The sequence below is a fragment of the Zootoca vivipara genome, chromosome 7 (genome assembly GCF_963506605.1).
Source record: "Zootoca vivipara chromosome 7, rZooViv1.1, whole genome shotgun sequence".
Classification (NCBI taxonomy): domain Eukaryota; kingdom Metazoa; phylum Chordata; class Lepidosauria; order Squamata; family Lacertidae; genus Zootoca; species Zootoca vivipara.
The window spans coordinates 34,437,518-34,458,906 of NC_083282.1; the positions used below are offsets into that span (position 1 = coordinate 34,437,518).

At 40.4% G+C, this 21,389-nt stretch overlaps 2 protein-coding genes across 2 annotated transcripts in view; both read right to left on the minus strand.

The window, feature by feature from the left end:
- Positions 1–1,326: 1,326 nt before the first annotated feature.
- LEPROT (leptin receptor overlapping transcript) lies at positions 1,327–12,054 on the minus strand. Its single transcript, XM_035123757.2, has 4 exons — positions 11,910–12,054; positions 9,540–9,615; positions 8,140–8,326; positions 1,327–3,316 (listed from the first exon to the last, which is right to left on the minus strand). Exons 1-4 carry the CDS (start codon positions 11,923–11,925, stop codon positions 3,200–3,202), a joined length of 396 nt encoding a protein of 131 aa, XP_034979648.1. The 5' UTR covers positions 11,926–12,054; the 3' UTR covers positions 1,327–3,199.
- A 2,041-nt stretch (positions 12,055–14,095) lies between these two features.
- The window catches only part of DNAJC6 (DnaJ heat shock protein family (Hsp40) member C6), a 40,620-nt gene continuing 33,326 nt past the window's right edge, over positions 14,096–21,389 (minus strand). Inside the window, exons 15-18 of the mRNA XM_035124237.2 lie at positions 19,868–20,134; positions 18,900–19,045; positions 17,153–17,329; positions 14,096–16,054 (exon numbers count right to left, since the gene is read on the minus strand). Of these exons, the coding sequence (XP_034980128.1) occupies positions 15,953–16,054; positions 17,153–17,329; positions 18,900–19,045; positions 19,868–20,134 (692 nt within the window). The 3' untranslated portion in view covers positions 14,096–15,952. The remainder of the gene's footprint in view (positions 16,055–17,152; positions 17,330–18,899; positions 19,046–19,867; positions 20,135–21,389) is intronic.

A 21,389-nucleotide genomic window follows, 5' to 3' on the forward strand; every position in this document is an offset into this window, starting at 1 on the left:
CTTATGTTAAAATGTGCTTTGCGGCAATTGCTAGGAGGCAAGAAAAGTAACACCACTTAAACCTTAGATATGCATTTCCCCTCTGGGAGAAAAGAGAGTCAGCAGTTGTTATTCTGTTTCCAGCTGGCATAAAGCACAAAAGAGAGGAAAGAGAAATATTGCAGGATGTATTTGCCCTGTAAAATGTCACGGTGGTACACTAGTTTATTATTGTGAAGTTTTTAAAATGTCTGAATGACAATTACTTAAAAGATCTAGTCTTTGAACATCATGTTTTAGGGTGTTATTGTATTAATCCACCCTTAACCAACCTAGGGTCCTCCAGTAGCTTTGAACAAAAAGTCCCATCAGCCCCAACTAGCACATGTCTCCTAAGCCAGTGGTTCCCAACAGGTGGTCCGGGGACCCCCAGGGGTCCGCGAGCTATGCCAGAGGGGTCCGCAAGATGCTATTAGAATAAAAAATATATTAAATATATTTCGTATGATAACAGATTTTTTGTTTTGGCCGCTTCCTGCATGAGCAGAGTCTAGCGCAAAACTAGAATTAGATAGAGGTAGTTCTGCTGTATGCCGTTAGGTGGCGCTTTACAAACACTACTGTTTTGCAAAGAGGCAGCGCGCACATTCTACTAACGCTCACCTCCCCAAGATGCTTTGCGTGCGTCGGCTTCATTTGTGCGCTACTGCGCAGGTACCCTGCCTTTTAGGATTAGGAATTAATGGGGGTCCTTGTCACAATAGCAGCTCGATGAGGGGTCCTCGAGAAAATTTTGTTGGGAACCCCTGTCCTAAGCACTAGTAGGTAGAATAGTACAGCAACAGCAGCACTCACCAGACCTCCTGCCGGTTGAATTTCTTACCCAGAAGGAGAGAGGCAGTGGAGAGGTTGGCTTGGTGCAAACACAATAACAGAAGCAATGAATTGGCATATGCGCTACGTCAATCTCCCCACTGCTACTGATTCTAAGAAATAGAATTGGGGGGAAGAATGGACCACAAATGAATTCTGCTGACTAACCTCAGTAGAGAATCAAAGCTTCTTTCTATAAGGCTTCATGACCTTGGACAGGGTTGGAGAACCTTGGGACCTATTTGGCCCTCAGGACTTTTGCAATGCCACCCACCGTCCCAGTTCTGCACATGCCTCAAGTGCTTTTGCCCGGCTCAATTGTTCCTTGAACTGTGATAATGCCTCTTGCTTTTTGGATGCAGGGGAGTGTGCACATGGGATGGCGGTGTACATGACTGCCATGTAGCCAACAGTACAGAGGTAAGAATCACATCAAAAGGGACACAATAATTCAGAATGCATGCCACAAAAAAAGACTTTGAAGTAAAATTTTATTGAGTTTTTTAAAAATACATTCACAAATGTATTCTAATACTGCACAATTCCAGTACTTCAAATGACATAAATTACAAAGGTTACAAAAGTTCATATATGCTGTATATGAAACATTGTCAACAAGAGAATGCAAAGCAATGTTTATCAAAGACATGCAGCATGGCTTTGATGCACATGCCTCCTGCAGAACACAATAATCTTGGAGAAAGGCACTTTGGAGTAAGATCACTATGTGTATTTAGGGTACCACAATACTTTTTCTTTCTTTTTTTAAACTATGTAATGAAAATCGCTAACATAAATGAATGGTCACAGACACTGGCAGGATGACAAGCTTGCAGCAAAACAATATCAGGCTCACAGGAACCTTTATAACCCTTGCAATAACTCTTTATTTCACACCACCACAAATAGTAATTTGATTTTACACATTAAATAGGGGGGACCCTTTCATCACTATATCTCACCTATAAAATAACTTGTGTTCCCACTTTAAAGAGTAAAGCACCTTTTAGAACAGAAATGGCAAAATCTCCTTTTGAAGGTCACACTCGGTCAAGGTGGGTCAGTTTTGGAGGGGCAGATCCCAAAGCAAGGCAAGGCACACCCTTTTTGCTACCCATATTAAATCAGGTTGAAGGCCACGTGAAATAAGGCCAGAGGCTGTTGGATACCCATCCCTGCGCCAGAAAGTGAACATTATCATTTGCCTTTATCATGCCACCTTTAAAAAGGTGTATTCTGTATTATTTGAAAGTGATGGTGGAAGAGAGACTTTTGGAACAACAGGAAAAGAAGATCAAAGCTAAATTTATATTCCTTCTTTTTTATTTTTGCTGCAGCATAATTTATAAGGCAACTTCACAACCTAACCCAGGCACCCCCAAACTTCGGCCCTCCAGATGTTTTGGACTACAGTTCCCATCATCCCTGACCACTGGTCCTGTTAGCTAGGGATCATGGGAGTTGTAGGCCAAAACATCTGGAGGGCCGCACTTTGGGGATGCCTGACCTAACCCTATGCATGTTGACTCATGAGTAAATCCCACTGTCTTCAGGAGAGTAAACTGGTGTCTGTGTTACTCCCAAGCAAACGTGTAGAGGAGTGCAGCGTTAATTTTTCATACCTCTACTCTTACCAGAGCTAAAACTACTTTTAAAATTAATTATCTCAAAACTTCCAGCAACACAGAATAGAACTGTCAATGTATGAAATGCATCTGCAGGATTGTACCCCATTTTCTCACTTACGCAAAAGCTCTTCTTTAAGACTGTATTTCAAAGCATTATAAACCCTGAGTAATTTAAGAATTGAATAGTCTGAGTACTTTACAAACATTACCATTAAAATGTCTTTGTGCTATTGTCGTGAAGAAATGCTTACTACGGTTATTTCAGCACTTTGGCAAAATGTAGGTTGCAGTCCAAAAAATTATCACAAATTGCAGCAAGTTGCATGCATCCAACTAAATAGAAAGACTAGTATTTAAAACGCAATACATTTACCCTGTGTTAGGCTGGCACCAGATACAAAAAGCGGACCCATATCCAATAGTGCATGGTTTCTCCCATTGGTTTTGGACTACAACTCCCACCATCCCTAGCTAGCAGGACCAGTGGTCAGGGATGATAGGAATTGTAGTCCAAAAGCAAGTTTGGGATCCAAGTTTGGGAAGCCCTGCAATAATGTAAAGCTATTAATGCATGCAAATAATATGCCATCCTATGCATATGCGTATATATATATATATATATATACACACACACATACAATGCACTCTGAGATCCGTGTCATAATAAAGCTCCCTGTAAGCCCTAAAGTGCAGATCCATATGAAAATCCATAGTGCAGTCTACCACTGTTCCCAGGAAAAATCATCTCCTCTTCCAAACAGAACAAAAAAGCCTAAAATGGTAATGAAAATTACTGCATTTCCAGCCAGCACAAGGCAACAAGCTCCCCACTTGATCTGAAATACAAAGTGAATAAGAAGAAAGATTTACTCTCTATTCATTGACAGAAAATGCACCCTACTTTGAGCATTAGACACATACAAAGAAATACAACATCAGGACGCTAAAAGCGCTTACGATCAAACAGTAAATTTTGAGTACCAAGCAAACTAATGTAATCTGAAATGGTTACATACCTAAGTAGTCATTACAGGAACTAATTAAACATTTCGCTAAAATGCAGTGATATATATAAACAATTATTTGTCTTTTATGAGTACAGTAAAACTGGTCGAGCAGTTTGTGAAAAGTTTACAAGATGTTCAGTGAGAATTTTTTTTTCAAGCTCATCCACAATGGAAGGGGGAAATCATTTAGAGTATTTTATTGGCAGCCTGCCATAGTCTTCTCAAAAGAGCAAATTTCTCAAAAGAGCAAATTAAAAGTCTGCCCCCATTACTAGAACTATGAAGGGCTGGACATCCCACTGCCCACACATTACTTCTCTTTGCCACCTTGGCCAAACTAATATTTGGGTGAAACTGATTAAAAAAGAGACAAATATGACATCATTTATCTTTGAATGATGAGTAAAGTGGTTTTGAAAAAACAATGTTTTAAAATCATATTAAAAAGAATTTACACTGTTGTAAATCTCGTACAGCCTAAATAAATTTAAACTGTTAAGTGATTATTCCATTGTTACTGCTCTAGATTACTAATAGGGCAATCCTCTACCTGTCTACTCAAAAATAAGTCCCATGAATTCAATAGTGCTTGCTCCCAGATAAATGGACATAGGATTACAGGTCCACCAAGCATTATTCTAGAACTTGGAGCTGGAAAACTACTTTCAAATGCAAGTATATGCAACAACTCTGGTCAACCTGGGAACATTGAGTTCCTGCAAAACGGAAGGCAGAAAGACATTTGGACAACACAGCCACTAATCTCTTGTGCTTCTTACTGAGCCTTCAATTCCTGATCTTGTCATCAGGGGACGCAAACCAATATTGTTTGAAAACATGCACTCTATTAAGCAAAAAGCAGACATGGAAGATTGAGAACAATGATCCAAGGAAGCAGCCCATTTTTAAAAGCTGATGATATAAACTTTATAGTAACACTGCTTGGCTCAATATACATATTAATGCTACTTCTTGATTATATTATAGGTTTTCTGAGCTTTCTTTCTAAAAATATGGAAGTTTTTAAAATTAAAGTGGCATTATTACTGCTAGCAGTCTTTTTTATATAAAAGCACCTAAAAAAGGTAGAAGCTGTAAAACGATTGCAGTAAACAAAATGTAGGTTTTACTACATGGTTTTATTATTTGTTATAGTTATCGACTGTAACACAAACTCGATACTTTCTACTACCGTATTTTATTTATGTTTCCCCAACTAACAAAAACTAAGATATACCTAAATACCTTTGGAAGCAGTAACTTTCAAAACTCCATCTCTAGCACTGGCACTATTGAGAAATATTGTTTCAATACAACTGATGCTGCAAACCTATAAAGATCTACTTTGGAGCAGAAATCTAAACACACTTATTAGCAAAGAAGTCTCACAGAACTCTATGCAGCTTACTTCAAAGCATTGTGCTGCGTAGCATTAATATTTTTACATTTCACAAATATGCCACATAGATCAGCACATAAAACTGTACTGGCTTTTCACTTTATTCACTTTAAGCTCTTCCAGTAAAGTAACTTTGGGTTTTATAAGTACTGTATAGATTTTCTTTCACCAAAAACCTTTAAAAATGTTCCTCCCACCCATGGTTTCTGCATTTCCAGATGTTTTACAATCTTCAGCCTTTAGCAAAACATTGTTTGGTAAGAAAAGGAATTAGAGCTCTCTCTAGTGGTTGGACTGTATTATTTATTCTTATTTAACATTCTTAACAAAGAGAAATGGACTAAGTAGCAGAAGATGTATAGTACTACTACTGGAAAATAAATTAGACAAGAACTTGGAAAGGAGAATTCTAGACATAACAAGTTTATGGAACCTCAACTAAGGGCTCTGGAGTAAGGAAACCAGAGAGAATACTAGTAAATATGAGAAATATATAAATATATATTTACGTGCTTCTGTTCTGGTAACAAAGCACCATGGCTTAATCATTAACGCAAAGTCAAGTGCACTAACAAACAAACAAAAGTTTCTTCATCTTAACCTGTCCTATTAAGCTCCCAAAGTGAACGAGAACAAGCAGAACAGTAAACGAGACAGAAATGGAAATTGGGTAAAACAGAATTCACCATTTGTGAATAGGAGGGATGTTTTAAGAACAGTGAGCAGGAGACTGGAGCTTCAGTATACCTGAGGGAGCGTCTCCTCCCCCATCGTTATGCCCGGACACTGAGGTCCAGTGCCGAGGGCCTTCTGGCGGTTCCCTCGCTACGAGAAGCTAAGTTACAGGGAACCAGGCAGAGGGCCTTCTCGGTAGTGGCACCCACCCTGTGGAATGCCCTCCCACCAGAGTTCAAAGAGAACAACAATTACCAGACCTTTAGGAGGCATCTTAAGGCAGCCCTGTTTAGGGAAGCTTTTAATGTTTGATGGATTTCTGTACTTTAATGTTTTGTTGGAAGCCGCCCAGAGTGGCTGGGGGAACCCGGGGAGATGGGCGGGGTATAAATAATAAATTATTATTATTATTCAAAGGATTTCTAACTGGACACTGCAAGCAAGACAGCCAGCATCACCAAGCATTCTGCTGCCTAGTATGGCTGTCCTTAGCCCAGTATGGTTGTCATTAGCCTATCTTGTCACAGGCAACCAACAGGGGAAGGAGAACAGAGCACAATACCGGTAATAACATGCAAGGGGAGCAGCTCTTGCCTACTGATGCTGCTGCACTCACTTACTCCTGCTGGTAGGGAAGCAGATAGAGAAGAATACCTGAATGAAAGCCAAAACAGCATCTGCAATAGCTAACACAAACACCCAAAAATAATTCAGAGGAGCCATGCATTAAAGCAGGTTATAGTTTGCATTCTTAAAATATGGAAGGTGAGCAAGTGCAGATATCAGTAATTGCAGCATGTAGCACCTCCTCCTGCCTTCCTGCTCTCTGTGGATTTGGAAAAGTTGCCGAGCAGATAATGGAAAGCAGTGTGAAGTCCTGCTATGCATACTTGCAAGCACAGGTGGGCATATAAAGGAGCTCCCGTCATCAAAGCCAGACAATGCAATCTAGTGTGTGTTAACTATGCTTAAACCCCCGTAAGTTCAGCTAGGTGTTTACACTCCTCTGGACTGCACAGCTCGGAAACATTTACTGCAGAGATTTTAGAATTCCACCACCACCACCACCACCAGTGGTTTATTCATGTGAAACCCTTATTGTGAAATAAAGTTTTCAAAAGGAAATGAACCAGAATGCATGTAAATACAAGACGACTAAAATGTTATCAGTCTGAGGGCAAAATGTGTGCTATCCCCAACGAAGGGGGTTCAGCCAAGTGCACTTAAGAAGCCCTCTTCAGGCCTTAACACTAAACCAGGCATCCCCAAACTGCGGCCCTCCAGATGTTTTGGCCTACAACTCCCATGATCCCTAGCTAACAGGACCAGTGGTCAGGGTTGATGGGAATTGTAGTCCTGCACTAAACACATGAAGGTCAGGAGTGAAGGAGCTGACAGCACAGCTCACTACAAACTTTTTGCCCTCTTGTGTTCATGCTGGATTCCCAGAGACGATGTGAATAAGGAAGTTATTAGCATCTGTGTCTGCCTCACACCCAGCACTTTTTTCTATTTTTTACAACACTGGCTGAGTCAGCTACAGTCATTGTCATTCACAGTACCTCTGGGCTCCATCCCCAGTGCATGTCAGGGTCTGAGCCCAGAGATATGAGGACTAAAGAAATTAATGGCAGTAACAGCAACTTCCTCACTCAGAACTGTAACTGCAAGTGCAGGGCAAATCCAAGGCTATTCGGCTTGGGCTACAAGTTCAAAGGGGGGACTTATATTTAGTCACTTGTTAATTTTTTGGCATTTAACAACTTGCTTTTATGCACACTGGACCTAAATGTGACACTATCACACAGCACACAACTGAAAATTTAAGCAAGAGGTTATTTGGTAAAAGGCAGATGTTAGACGAAGCATTTGTTAAATAACTTATTTCACATAGCACTCTTTTTACTGCTTTTTTTTCATGTATTGACATTTTATTATTATGGCTGGGCACCTCAAGAACCAGAAGCATCCAGGCCACTCTGGATTCCTGAGAGGGCCTGGAAAAGTGTTGGGATAACTTTATTCATCCTCAGTTACTCTGGGTCCTACCCCTCAACTGATAAGTTAGCAGTGGCTGCCTCAACCAGTACATCTATTTACAGTGCTGAGCAATTATTATTTTTTTAATGTAAACTTTTCTTTAAAAAAAAAAACAAAGTGGGGCAGCAGCATCACTCACAGTGATATTTGTGAAATTATGCTTGGTGCTGTGTCTGGTTTACTGTGAGCAGCAACCAGAAGACATTATTAAGATGACTCATTTTGTGAAGTGTTTATCTGCAAGGCAATGTGCCATACACCAGAAAAAGAGGGTGTAGGATTTACCTAATGACTCTCATCAGTAGAAGCCCTGTGCAAGGACTTCCGCTTGAGCACCAAGCTCTCCCCACAAAAAAATTGACTGAATGTGAGGGAACAGCATTCAGGGGGAGGATTTGGGTGGGGGGGAATCATTCCATCTGGCAAGCTAAAATGATTGTGCTAATGGAGCAATCAAATGACTGGGAAGTTGTATTTTGCCCAGGACTGTGAGGCATCAAAAGGTGACATATAAACTTTTCTTGTGATAAGACCTTACCACTTCAACACGTGCAAGGATAATAGGAAACGCAAAAGCAGAAACCACAATTCCAGTCGTGAAGAAACATGCCAACTCCCTGCAGGCGCTGCTTGCAGCATCTGTATCGTCGCTTACTCTTTTTGTGATGAAGTGTGGAATAGGACTTATGAAGTAAAATATCAAAACAAATAAAGGCCAGTAGACACTGCAGAATGACAAACACAAAGGATGAGAGAAGTTAATGCTGTTTAAAATGAATTTTATGCACAACCTATTATTCATCCTCTGAAATCGTAACAGCTGAGCACAGAAATATACACATAATTATATACAGTGGAACCTCGTGTTACGTACTGCCCCCTGTGCAAATACTTCAGGATACGCACGTGGCAAACCTGGAAGTAATGGAAAGTTTTCTGCCGCCCACGCCTGCGCAGAAGCGGGTTACCATCGCACACACCTGCACAGAACAGGCGTGTCTGGGTGCGAATGTTTAGGGGTATGAACGGACCCCCAGAATGAATTAAATGCGTATCCAGAGGTACCACTGTACATAGGGAAAAGTCACTGAAGTATAAATAGGGCCATATACATTTGTTCTTCCACTCACTTCAGGGTACTCAGTTTTCCAGCCCAACTGCATTTTCTTCCTCCTCCCTTCTTTGCCCCTTTTCTGCAGTTTCATCTCTTTAAAAAAAGGGTAAAGGACCCCTGGACAGTTGAGTCCAGTCAAAGGCGACTATGGGGTTGCGGCACTCATCTCGCTTTCAGGCCGAGGGAGCCGGAGTTTGTCCACAGACAGTTTTCCATGTCATGTGGCCAGCATGACTGCTTCTGGTGCAACAGGACACCGTGATGGAAACCAGAGTGCATGGGAACGCCGTTTACCTTTCCACCGCAGTGGTACCCATTTATCTAAATGCTTTCAAACTGCAAGGTTGGTAGGAGCTGGGACAGAGCAACAGGAGATCACCCCGCCGCAGGGATTCGAACCGCCGACCTTCTGATCGGCAAGCCCAAGCGGCTCAGTGGTTTAGACCACAGCGCCGCCCGCGTCCCTTGTCATCTCCATATCAGCTCAGATTCTAATCTGTGAAGCTTTTAGCATTCTACTGCATCTTCTCTATCTTACATGCCAATTTCTATTCCTCTACACCCACTGCTTTAGCAAAGGTTTACCAAACTACCCTAAGCTTCATTTTCCTTCTCGGCTGTCAGACTGCTCTCCCACACGTTAACCCCGTTACAATCTCTGATGCCGCTCATTTCCCTCAATCATCTGAAAGACGTAAGAATGAAAAAAAGAATTCAAGCTGCGTTCCTAAACCGCTTGCTTAGGGATTTCATTCCAAATAAGCATGCTTGGAACCAACACACAACACAGAACAGTGATATATCTCGTATTAATTCAGTCTTACCCGTAACTTTCCAGTGCACAACCCAATACAAGAAACGTCAGACCCATAGCTCCAGTGAACGATAAGCCAACCAGGGCTACACAAGTGGAAATAAAAACACGCTTAACATTAATTTGTACAATCACAGTCTGCGCAATTTAATTCACAAAGTGATCCAACATTGCAGTTAAAGGTGTAGCCTCCTGATACAGCAGATGTTTGATCTCAAGAGGTGGTCTGAATTTAGGCTTGTTTTTTACTGGAACTCCAATCAGAGCCATACCAATGACAAACTTAGTTGGTCTCTAAGGTGCTACTGGAAGGATTTTTTAAAAAAACACACACACACAAAACAGTTAGAATTAAATACCAAAGTGCCTCCCGAACCTAGGAATTTCTTTCCAGTACCAGAACATAACTGAGCTCACAGTTATTTCATGTAAAAAAATCCACTCCTGGCTAGCTTTCTTCATTTCAGCAGCCTACATGGGGGTGGAGTGTAAATCAACTTGTTGCTGCCATTAGTAATCTAATGCAGATCACCCAGAGATCTACCAGAATATTCTGATCTACCTTAAGAATATGAGGAGCCTGATGGATCAGGCCAGTGCCCCAACATCCTCTTCACAGTGGCCAACTAGATGCTTATGGGAAGCCCAGAACTAGGACCTGGGTGCAAGAGCTCTCCCCTCGCCACTTGTGATGCTATACAAGTGGCCTTCAGAGGCCTGATGCCTCCAACAGTAGAGGTAGTACATTTATCATGGCTAGTATCCACTGACAGCCTGATCCTCCATGAATTTGTGTTCTTTTCTTTAAAAGCTATCCAAAATTGGTGGCTGTCACTACTTCTTGCATTTATCTGGATGCAGAGAAAGCCGAGGTAATTTCAATGCTTTAGTATTTTAACTTTTGTGTGTTTTAAAGTAGGGTTTGTTGAATTTTCTTTGATTTTACTGTTTTGTTTTTTGTAAACCACTTTGAGGATTGTTTGTTTTTACTATCAAGAGGTGTATAAATCTTATGAAATGAGTAAATAACGTTTGTTTCACTTTCGACAGCCATGCTGGAATTTTTTTTGTTTTTTTGGAAGGGTTTCACTGATCACTTAAATTAAACTTCTGTAATTGGGATGGAAAGAGATTTTATACCATAGCTGCCAAGTCCGGATCGTAAAGATCCGGGATCGGCAGCGCGCGCATGACCGGAAGTTGCGTGACGCAACTTCCGGTGGCGCTTCGCCCTTCTATGGGCACCAGAAAATGGCGGCGCCAGCGCCGGAAGTCGCTTCCGCGCATGACCGGAAACACGTAAAAGCGATTTCCGACGCCGGCGCCGCCCTTTTCTGATGCCCATAGAAGGGCAAACCGCAACCGGAAGTCGTGTCACGCAACTTCCGGTCATGCACGGAAGCGACTTCCGGCGCCGGCGCCGCCATTTTCTGGTGCCCATAGAAGAGCAAAGCGGCACCAGAAAAATGGCCGCCGGGAAGAAGCAAATTAAAGGGACAATGCCGGGATTTTCCGCCAAACGGGAGACCGCCGGGAAACGGTAAGAAAAAAGGGGTTTTCCCGGCGGATACGGGATACTTGGCAGCTATGTTTTATACGAAGTTAAGTACCACACTCTGCACATGAACTGTATACTCATTGCCTCAGTGACTACAATAAACAGAAGTCCAAAAGTTTGTAAGAACCAGTGCTTTTCTTCGGGGGGGGGGGGGGGGCGCATACCGCTAAACATTTTGTGAATCTAAGTTTGCCCTCCTTGAGGGGCAGTATTTCAATGAGTAAGAAAATGAGAGTACCCATAAACATTTTTTTTAGAAGAAAAGCACTGGTAAGAACTATAGTTGGGGGGTTGTTGTTTGTTTTTGTTTTGTTTTGTTTTCGAATCAAAACTGATCGCATGTAAAACAATGGTTTGGGAGTGGGGACACAGCGGCTGGAAAAACTCCTGAACTTTTAAATAGGCTTCAAGGGAAAGGAATTTTCAGCAAAACGTGACCGGCCAGATCCGTTCTCGGCAGTTGCTCCAGAGAAAACAACCCGGCCCTCGCCGGCGCCTGCACGCCCTGCGCATCCGGATTCCCCACATCCACACCCTGGAAAAGGGCGTAGGAGGAGGAAGACACCCATCACCGGCGCAGTGCAAAAAGTTACGCTGCCCCAGAGAGGAGTCTGTTGTTGGCGACAACCGAGAGGGGGCTGCGCAGCGAAAGGCTCCTTTAGCCGTATTTGCAGAGCGCGCGACTCAAGAGGAACTTTCCCCGGGCAGGGACGGGAACGAGGTAGCCATAGCGACGGCGGAGCGAGAGGGAGCCGAGAGAGCAGGGAAAGCGGAGAGAGAAAGAGAGACAGAGGCCGCCCGCCGCGCGAGGATATACTGTACCTTTAATCCCCGCCATGTCTCCGTTTCTTTTGCGGGGCGCCTTTTTTGCTCGCTCTCTCCCTGGACGACGAAGCAGAGGAGGCGGAGAATAAGGTGTCGACTTCTTCCGCCTTCTGTTCACGTGGCTCCTGCACTAACCCTTCCCCTTCTCGCAAAAAAAGCAACACTTTCTTTTTTAAAAAAAGAAACTAAGTAAGACTCTCTTCACGCCTGTGAACTGTCGTAAGGGCGGCGCCAAGCGAGGCAGTCGAGGCCGCCTCACGCCAAGTGAGGTGAATTTTCCTCAGAAATGGCCCTTAAAATGCTGGTCCTCCTGGTCCTGTTTCTGCCAGATGTTCAAACATCTTTTTGTGGATCCATCCACCCACATTTCCCTTTGCCCTCCCAGAGCATATTCGGATTGCAAAGGCTTGGGCAACCTCTATCTCACTTTCAAGGTCAAGCATAGGCCCCACAGAGCAAAAACCTTGTTTTTGAGGTCTGGCATGTGCTCGTCTGATATTATCTCTAATCTTTTTTTTAAAAAAAAAAACTTTAAATTGCTATTTAGTCTGGGCTGCCATCCTAGACACACTTCCCTGGGAGTAAGTTCCATGAGCTTAAGCAGCCTACTTCGGAGTAGACAGGTGTAGTAAGATGGGCCTGTTAGTAAAGCAAGCGAGCGTCATCATGCCCGGACGTGCACTATTCATCACCTCAGTTTCAAAAGAAGTCAGTGGGATTTTGTGGCCGTGCTGGTTTTTTCGCCCAAACAAATCACACTTGTATGGATCCATTGATGTATGTAGATCCATTTCCATCGATGGTAAGTCATTTGACTGCACACCCACATGGATATTTAGAAATATCTATGGGATTGGGTGACATCTGTACAGCCAGGGATTTGCATTACTTAAATCGAGCATTAAACATCTAATTAGTGCTCCTTAGGGTCCTCATGCATATTTATATACCCACACACCTTTCTAATTCATGCTTTCTCTTGTTTCCTACTGCAATTTTCCCCGCAGCAGAAAGTGATTTCACCACAATGCCAATGTTTTGTATAAAGCAGAGGTGCCAACTTGAAAAAAATATTGTGGGGGCCCAGATAAGCCCTGCACCGCATAATCAATCACATGATGCAATGCACACACACCCCATTTGAATCTCCTTTGTGGGAGCCTAGCCCCCTCAAATATTTTATTGTGAGGGGTCCCAGGAGTTGGTTTCTATGGTATAAAGCTGGGAAACATGGCAACTAGAAGCATTTTTGCATTCAGTAAAACACATATTCTATAATGTTAGACACAAGTTCAGAAAGAGGAGCAATAATTTTAAGTTTATATATGAATGAAGTCATTTGCTCCTCTTAGCATATAAAAAGCACTTACTCAGCATATAAAAAGATAGCATTGCTATCTATTCTTTCTTACCTAGGAGTAAGCTCCACTGAACTCAATGGGACTTACTCCTATGAAGACATATAGGATTGTACTGTAAGGTAACACAAGAGAGTAATATTCAGGAACAGGTTATTCAGTCCCATGGAGAAGTGGGTTTATTTTCTTTCACCTTCTGCTACAGCAGCCTCAGTATCAATATACTCAATAACATCCCCTTTGAAGGCGCTCTGTCTTCCTCTCTCTGCATAGGATAAAATACAAATAAAAAGGACTGAAAATTCTTTCACCTTTTTAATATATATACAAATGCTTTCAACCAGTCACAGTTCATTGAGTATACTGCATATTTACAAATAAATAAATAAATTATAATAGTGGTTTTAGTCAAAACATTAAACCTGAACGTTGATGAGCAGATAGGACCAAAAGGAAAAGGAAAAACCCTTTTGAGTTCAGTAGTTTTGACACATAGGTCTCACTTTCATGCACCATTGAAAGCACTGCAGTTAGAGAAGGTGTTAAGTTGGGTAAGTTTTTTCCCCCTTTTTACTGAACTAGATAAAGCTTAAATGATATATTTATTTTGTTAAAATTTGAATTTATCCTGGGCTTTTAAAAATCTATTAGTCTGATGCACAAAGCTTTTTTTGTAATTTCAAAAACTGATGCTACTTTAACTGAACCCATTTATATTTCATAAGCATAATTCACACAATATCTACAGAAGTGAATGAAAGATTAAAACAAGTCACAGGAACATGATTCACATTTCAAAATGTTTTTAATAGACAAGCACATACTTGATCAAAACATGTCATAATATGTTAATAAATAACATCCAGTTTGTTATAGTTGTTCAAACGTCTTAATATCTTGTACATATAAAAAGGAGAGCTTGGTGTTTTGTTTCACATTGGCAGTAATGGCAATAAATAATGGATCAATACAACAAAAAGATGGCATTTAATATAAAAATAAACGTAGGCTGGTGGACATGCTGTATCTGCAGAAAAGGGTTTCCCACTATAAAGAAAACAGAACAACAGAAAACAGATTGTCTTAAAACACCAATTTGACCAAGATTTTCACGTCATCTAGAGAGTTTTCCCTGCATGTGGAAACCTTTCTGTCCACCTGTTGAACATCAAAAAGGCAGGTGCAGGTTACCATTTTTCCCCATACAGTGACTTTTGTAGCTACTATGCAACAACTCCATGAAGAAATCGGCTGCATAATGGGATCCAATGTTTAATGGAGTCAGGTGGTATGATGCCTTCAACAGCCTGTAGATACCAGTACTTGGTTTTCAAGAAAGATATTGTATCAGCATCTATAAATACATTGGACCTCTATAAACAACCAAGTTTCACATGGCTGTTGCTGCACATTGATTTAACTATCAACTGCTTGAAGGAGAGGAGACCAGATAATATTAATCTACCCCATGCAAGGCAGAGCCCAGATTTCATTCAGGAAATGTCAATAAATAAAACTCCCATTATAAGTTTCTCTGCAAAAGGAGAAACAGTTCAAAGTGCTATGTAAAATTAGTTTCATTAGATGAGAGAACATACGGTACTTTTGTTTTATCATCAGATACCATAATGTGAATATATGAACATTATTGCTTACTGGGCCAATATAACTTTAGTAAGTAAGTAAATTTTCGTATTTTTGCTCACCTCAGATCTTACAAAACTACATGAACATAGTAAGTTACCTATAGAAGTTCAGAAGGTGAGGCTACATTGTAACATTAGCTTGTGTTCACAAATGCTCTGGAAAAACTGGATATTTGATTCAATTTAAATATACAATTTGAATCAATTAAGAACATAACTTCACAATGCTGAAGAAGGCAGCAAAGTTTGTTTCAGAGGCAGGTTTTAAAGTGTTGTTTTCTAACTGGGAATTTTTTGCAAGGTATTCTTGCACCCTTACTTTAATAATAATGAACAGCAAACAACTTTAGTGGTCTGTTGATAATGCTTCAACAGCTTTTGCATGTTAATAAATAAATAATAATTTAAAGACACTTCCCAAATTCTTTGTTTGTGTAAAATGTAGCTATCTGCTTGTCTGAAACACAAAATACAGTACTATGTTTAAGGCAGCAGTAAGTTGCCAAAGACATATCCAGTTGCCTAGCTGTCATATTAAAAAAAGAAACTACAATAAGTAATTGAAGGGTCAAATTATTATGAGAGTTTAGTGTACAGCAAATAACCACATATGAACATCCTTATGTTTTGTTTTGACAAAGCTTGTCCTGGATACAAACTTTCAAGACTAAGCCACATTCCTAGTGACACAGCATCTATTTGGTTCGTAGTGAAAGAGACCATTAATTTCACCTCACTTGCTCCAAGACAAGCAAACCCAGTTTTCTAAAATGCATCCTTACCTACCCTGTTTATACCTGAAAGAACATTATAAGATTAATTTCTAGAACTCCTCTCTTTGCATCTGTAATTCATGGCATACGTAAGGAGCACCTTCCATACCTACCCGCTCTCCATACGGAAAGGTTTTAGTGTTAGGGCTAGTTTTATTTTTTTCCCAAATTTCCAGCCAGATACTAATTCAGCTGTGAAAATCTTGTGGCAAGGAACTATATGAGCACTAGCACAGGTCTACAGCAATGTCTGAGGAAGTACGCTAATACAAGGGCTTTTGGCCTTGGTTTTCAAATTCTGACCAGGCATCATTGAGCTCCATAAAAATCATCTTTGCATATTGTTCATATGGCTGCCCCGTAGCCTACAAGAAAGCAAAACAAGAAACATCACAAACATATTAAAATAAGCTTAAAGATGACACTGTTCATACAGAAAGTCAAAAGCAGAGTGTAGGTATAATTTACGCTTATCATAGAAGAGCAGGCATGCTGAAAAGGGTGGCATGAAACCCTGAGTAAACCCAGAATAGTTACGAGTTGACAAAAATATCTTCTAGCCTATATCCCCACATCTACTTATCAGGTATTTGTAGATTAAAAGAAACAGTCAACTACTATAAAGTTTTCCTACCTAGCTGCCTAGAGGCAATTCTTACTCATCAAAGGCAAGTCACTATATATTTGATCTGTGCATACATGGGGTTGTGTGTGTGTGTGTGTGTGTTGCAGCATTTATCCTGGGTAATAGGGTATGTTTTAATGACACTATAGAAGTAGGTTGGGGTTGCTCCTGGTGCATATTCACTTGCCTTTAGTGAATTGGCTTTATTGTAATCTGTAGTTCTTATGAAGATAGACTTACAGTTTCCAATAGGCTGGTGTAGTATTTACCTATTGATATAGTTTTGAGCTATAAAGTAATGCTGTTCACCATGACCTCACACCTTGCCCACACAATCTATCAACATTTCCCCTTGTTTAATTTTTTCAGACCCATCAGACTTTAATTTTTAGCCTAAGCATATCAGTTTTATGAACCACAGTTTTTAATTTAAAACATTTTTTTTTGCTGCAAAACTCAAACCAGAAACATTATTAGTAAACATGCAAGGTCTTATTATTTTCATTCACTTGACTGAACCATATCACATTTTCAGACTATTTTAGAAATTATCCCAATACTTTCCCTAAGCTTTCACACAACTGGTAATAATTGCTACACCAAAGATTTTCCACGGAAAATTAATTGGTCTCTAAGGTGCTACTGAAAGGATTCTTTTAATTTTGTTTCGACTATGGCAGACCAACACGGCTACGTACCTATAACATGGAATGCAGTGACTCTTTGCTCCATATTGTTTTAAAGTTATAATGGTGAAAGTAATTGCAGGGATGGATCAAGTAGGAATCATTAAACTAGTACACGAGGTTACAAATTAAAATAAAATATTATTACTTACTTTATCAGGATGCACAACAAGCACTGCTCTCCGGTAAACCTTCTTTACTTGCTCTGGAGTAACAAGATCTGCCATGCCCACGGGTTTCCATTTTGTCTCTCCTTCCCATAGTACTGTGTGCATTGTGGATAACAAGGCTCTTATATTTCTCTCCTTTCCTTCAATCCATTCAAGGATCTGTGAAAATAGATAATGTAGTACTAAACCAAACTGCTATCCTAGCATGAATACTTATTTGATTGGAACAGTTTATAGTTTGCTTCTTCCCAGTTTGCTTTGGATCTCAGAAAGACAGGAGATAGATATCATCAAATGGAAATGTCAAATTGTTACCTCCAAGAACAGATACATAAAACTGCTTCTGAATATGGAGATTCAGCTAGTATTGTTCTGTAACTCTCCAAATTAGAATCACGGGATACATGGATATAGCTAGTGACCAAGGAAATTAGTGTGAATCACAGGCCCGAGAATTCAACAATATAAATAGAATAAACTTAGCAAAATAAATATTAGATAATTTATATACATAATTCATAATCCTCCAAATTAAAGACTTGTACCATTATTGGGACAGACCCTATTTAGTCCTTCATAAAAGATTAATGTCAGTTTAATTACAGTGGTGCCTCGCTAGACGAATTTAATTCGTTCCACGGGTCTTTTCTTATAACGAAAAATTTGTATAGCGAATCCCATAGGAATGCATTGAATTTTTTTTGAATTTTTTTTTGCCCATAGGAACGCATTAATTGAATTTCAATGCATTCCTATGGGAAACCGCGATTCGCTAGACGAATTTTTCATAAAACGAATTCGTCTAGCGAGGCAACCTCCGCTAGAAAAAACCTTTCGTTAAGCGGAAATTTCGTTAAGCAGGGCATTCGTTAAGCGAGGCACCACTGTATAATAATTATTCATGAGTTTTTCTGATAATCATTCCAACTAGTGATTTGTTGGAACCCGCAGGCCATGAAGAGAGGTGGAGCAGAAGGCATAGTGGAGCAGAAGGCATTTGCACTTATCTTCCATCTAACCACCTTCATTTGCCATAGTGATCACACCCTTTTCACCCCTTAAACAGTACCGGTAATTTGAAAAGAGCAAAATGGGTTTAGAGGCCTCCATGATCAAAGGCATTGCTGGGAGGAGCTGGGCTAAGTGGGCTTAGCCCCCTGCCCCCCCCCTTTGTTGAAGGGATTGAAGCTGGCTGATTATGAAAAATTGATGAGAGGGAATTAAGGTCTGAGGGAGCAGACCAAAGGCCACCCTTTTTCCTGATCTAGTCCTTGCTCCCCACACAGGCCAAGATCTAGAACCTGCATTCTGTCCTCTACTGCCAGAGATATTTCCCAGGTGTCATGAGGGAAGAATGCATGCCATCTTTCACCCACACAGAACTTGGGAGAACGGAGGTGAGGGAACTGTTTCAATCCTTCTCCCACACTATTTTCCTGCACAAATAGGAAGTCTCTACCATCAAGACAGAGTCTTACCTTACCTACATTTAGAAACAGTCTACCCCCACCTCAGTTTTGAACAATCAGTTCCCTTGTGTGGATACTGAAGTTTTCTAGAAAAATATAGGCATGCAAAAGCCAAATACTGACAAGGTCCTGTTACTGATCTTGGTATCATGCTTGCATCGTAAAACATCCCTGAAGGATTAAATATTCAACTATTATACAATCCAGGCAAAGCAAAATCTTGAACAATTTGGAAATCAAATCTGAAGCATTCAGCTTACTTTTAATTTTTCAGGATCCATCTCCTTGGCCATTTCTTCTTTCCTCATTTCTGCTATTGTTCTTGGTCCCTTTCTGTCTTTGTGAGCATTAAAGCCTTGACCAGATAAGAGGTCTTCAAAATCAGCAGAAACTTTTGGTTTAGATTCTTAATGGGAAAAAAGTATAGAGTGTTAAAAGGAAGTACTGTATTACTTGATTTAGGAAGATATAAATGTCACATTCCAAATACTTTACAAAATCATTCCATACGATGCAGAGAAGTACATATGGGCATACCTGTATTTTTCCTCTGCAACGCAAACAGAAGGAGTTTAAGCACTTTTATGGTATTCCCAACACCACCATTGTGAGAAAGATGACACATTCACCCTTCTGCTGAGTACAGGTCACTCTAAAAACACAAGTCACTTAGCACATCACCCTTTCTAAAGTATCCATGTACAAGCAGGATTTCCCAATTGAATCTTACAAGTTTTGTTTGCCCATTTTGAACTTGAACTCACTCAGCAATTCAAACTGGATAAAATAGTGTGATAAGTAAGAACTAGATGCCTTCTAACTATTTGCATCTGTTAAATCTGACACCCATTAAGTTGATGCAGGACATATTAGGGTGAAGCTGAACATTATGGCAAATATGGGATTGCCACCAAATATGGCAGCCCCTCTGAGTTTCTTTCTTCCTATCTTCCCAGTAGCATCTCATGCTCATGGCAAGATGCAAGGTCATAATGCTGCAGGTTTCCCCATCCCTATTCCACACTGATGACAACGGTCAGGGCATGACATCATGTCTGCAATAATATCTAGTTCTAACACTTAGAACCAGAATGTCTAAATTAATTTCACAACACATCGCCTGAATTATAGCTGACTGAATATTTTCAGCTTGGAAATACTCCACCTCTAGGCCTTCAAAACTACAAAACCGCATCAGAAGACTTAAAAGATCAAAAAATCAATTTACCAGAACTGCCTGGTCCTTTTCCACGGTCATTTTGGCCACCGGGTGCTGCAGAAAAACTCACATTATAATTAGGCCTGTTCTGAGGAGAGGAATGTGGCATGCTTTGTTGGGGTTTGGTCTGTGATTGTGGCCAAGAGTATCCAGTGCCTTGTTGCCAGCTGCCTCCTCCCACTGGCTGAGGAGATGGTTTCTGTGGTGACCCCATAGGAGGAAATACTCCACCCATTCCTGTCGGTGTGCTGGGTTTGCTAGCAAAGGAAGGACAACCTGAAACATGAAGCAAAGCATTTTGTGTTAATAATACTGCCTGTGTAATAGGAAAGCAGAATTACCAGTTGATATCTGGTAATTTCTTTACTAAGATTCAAAGGACTGCAGGGGGACCTGGATCCAACCCATCCCTTCTATGCCTGAAGATTGGAGAAGAGTTGCAGTGCAGCACAAGAAGCAAAAATAAAAACCCCTCAAGTCAATAAAGTCTCCAGGAAGCACTTTCAATATGCACACATAAATGTTTGGATTTCACCTATGTCTATATATTCTATAATGACTGAAGTTTTTTTATACTTGTTAACAAAATAATTTAATATAAAGATTTTAAATAAATATTTGTAAGAATTTAAAGAAGAATATTAGTAGCATTGGGATTCCAATGAAGCATAGGGCAGGTGGAAACAACATAGCTTATATTGAAATGTGCAACAGCAAATATGCATTTCTTGGAAGGTTTGGCATAGATTAAACTCACAAGTTCCTCAAGAGTGTAAATACTGAATATCATTGCTTTCTGGGGCAGTCTACACAAACAGATCACATATGATTACCCAAACTACTAATAATTGGGGGGGGGGCAAAGAGAGAGAAAGAGATGAAAGAGATTACATGTCATTCTTTTTCTCTAAGCTATCAGCAGTTTGAAAGCTAGGTTAATGGTGTTTCCACATGCAGGCAGCAATTTCTGGATCAGAATGAAAATCCAATAAACACCAATGTCCTTAACAATTTTATTTTTTTCAGAATTCAAAAGCTTCACCCATTTGTTTTGGTAAAGTACCATCAGAACTTTACCATTCCACCATTTCCTCTGATCACATAAATATAGTAGAAATTATTATTAAAAATTGCCGGTTTATTGCTTGATTTTTTTTGCTGCTTTTTACTTCAAATATTAATATCCTGCATATTCAACTTCTTTTTACTTAAAATCATGGAAGCCCTTCAGTATTGCAGACCTTTTTTTCTTTTTAAAAAAGAAAGAAAGAAGAAAAATAGCAACAAGTTGTTGCACTACGTGACATCAGACACATTTTCTGTTTTTGATCCTGCAGCGCAGCAGAACACCAGCAGAGGGAAGCAGGACACCTAATTTCAGAACCAATGTGACGTTTGGATACATTAAGTGGTAAACAACAGGGAGCAGAGGTAATACAAGCTGTTATTGTTATGGTAGAAATTAGGGGGCCAAGGAGGGAAGACGGAAGGGAAGCCTATTTAGAAAAAGGAGGAAAGACGAAAGCATCCC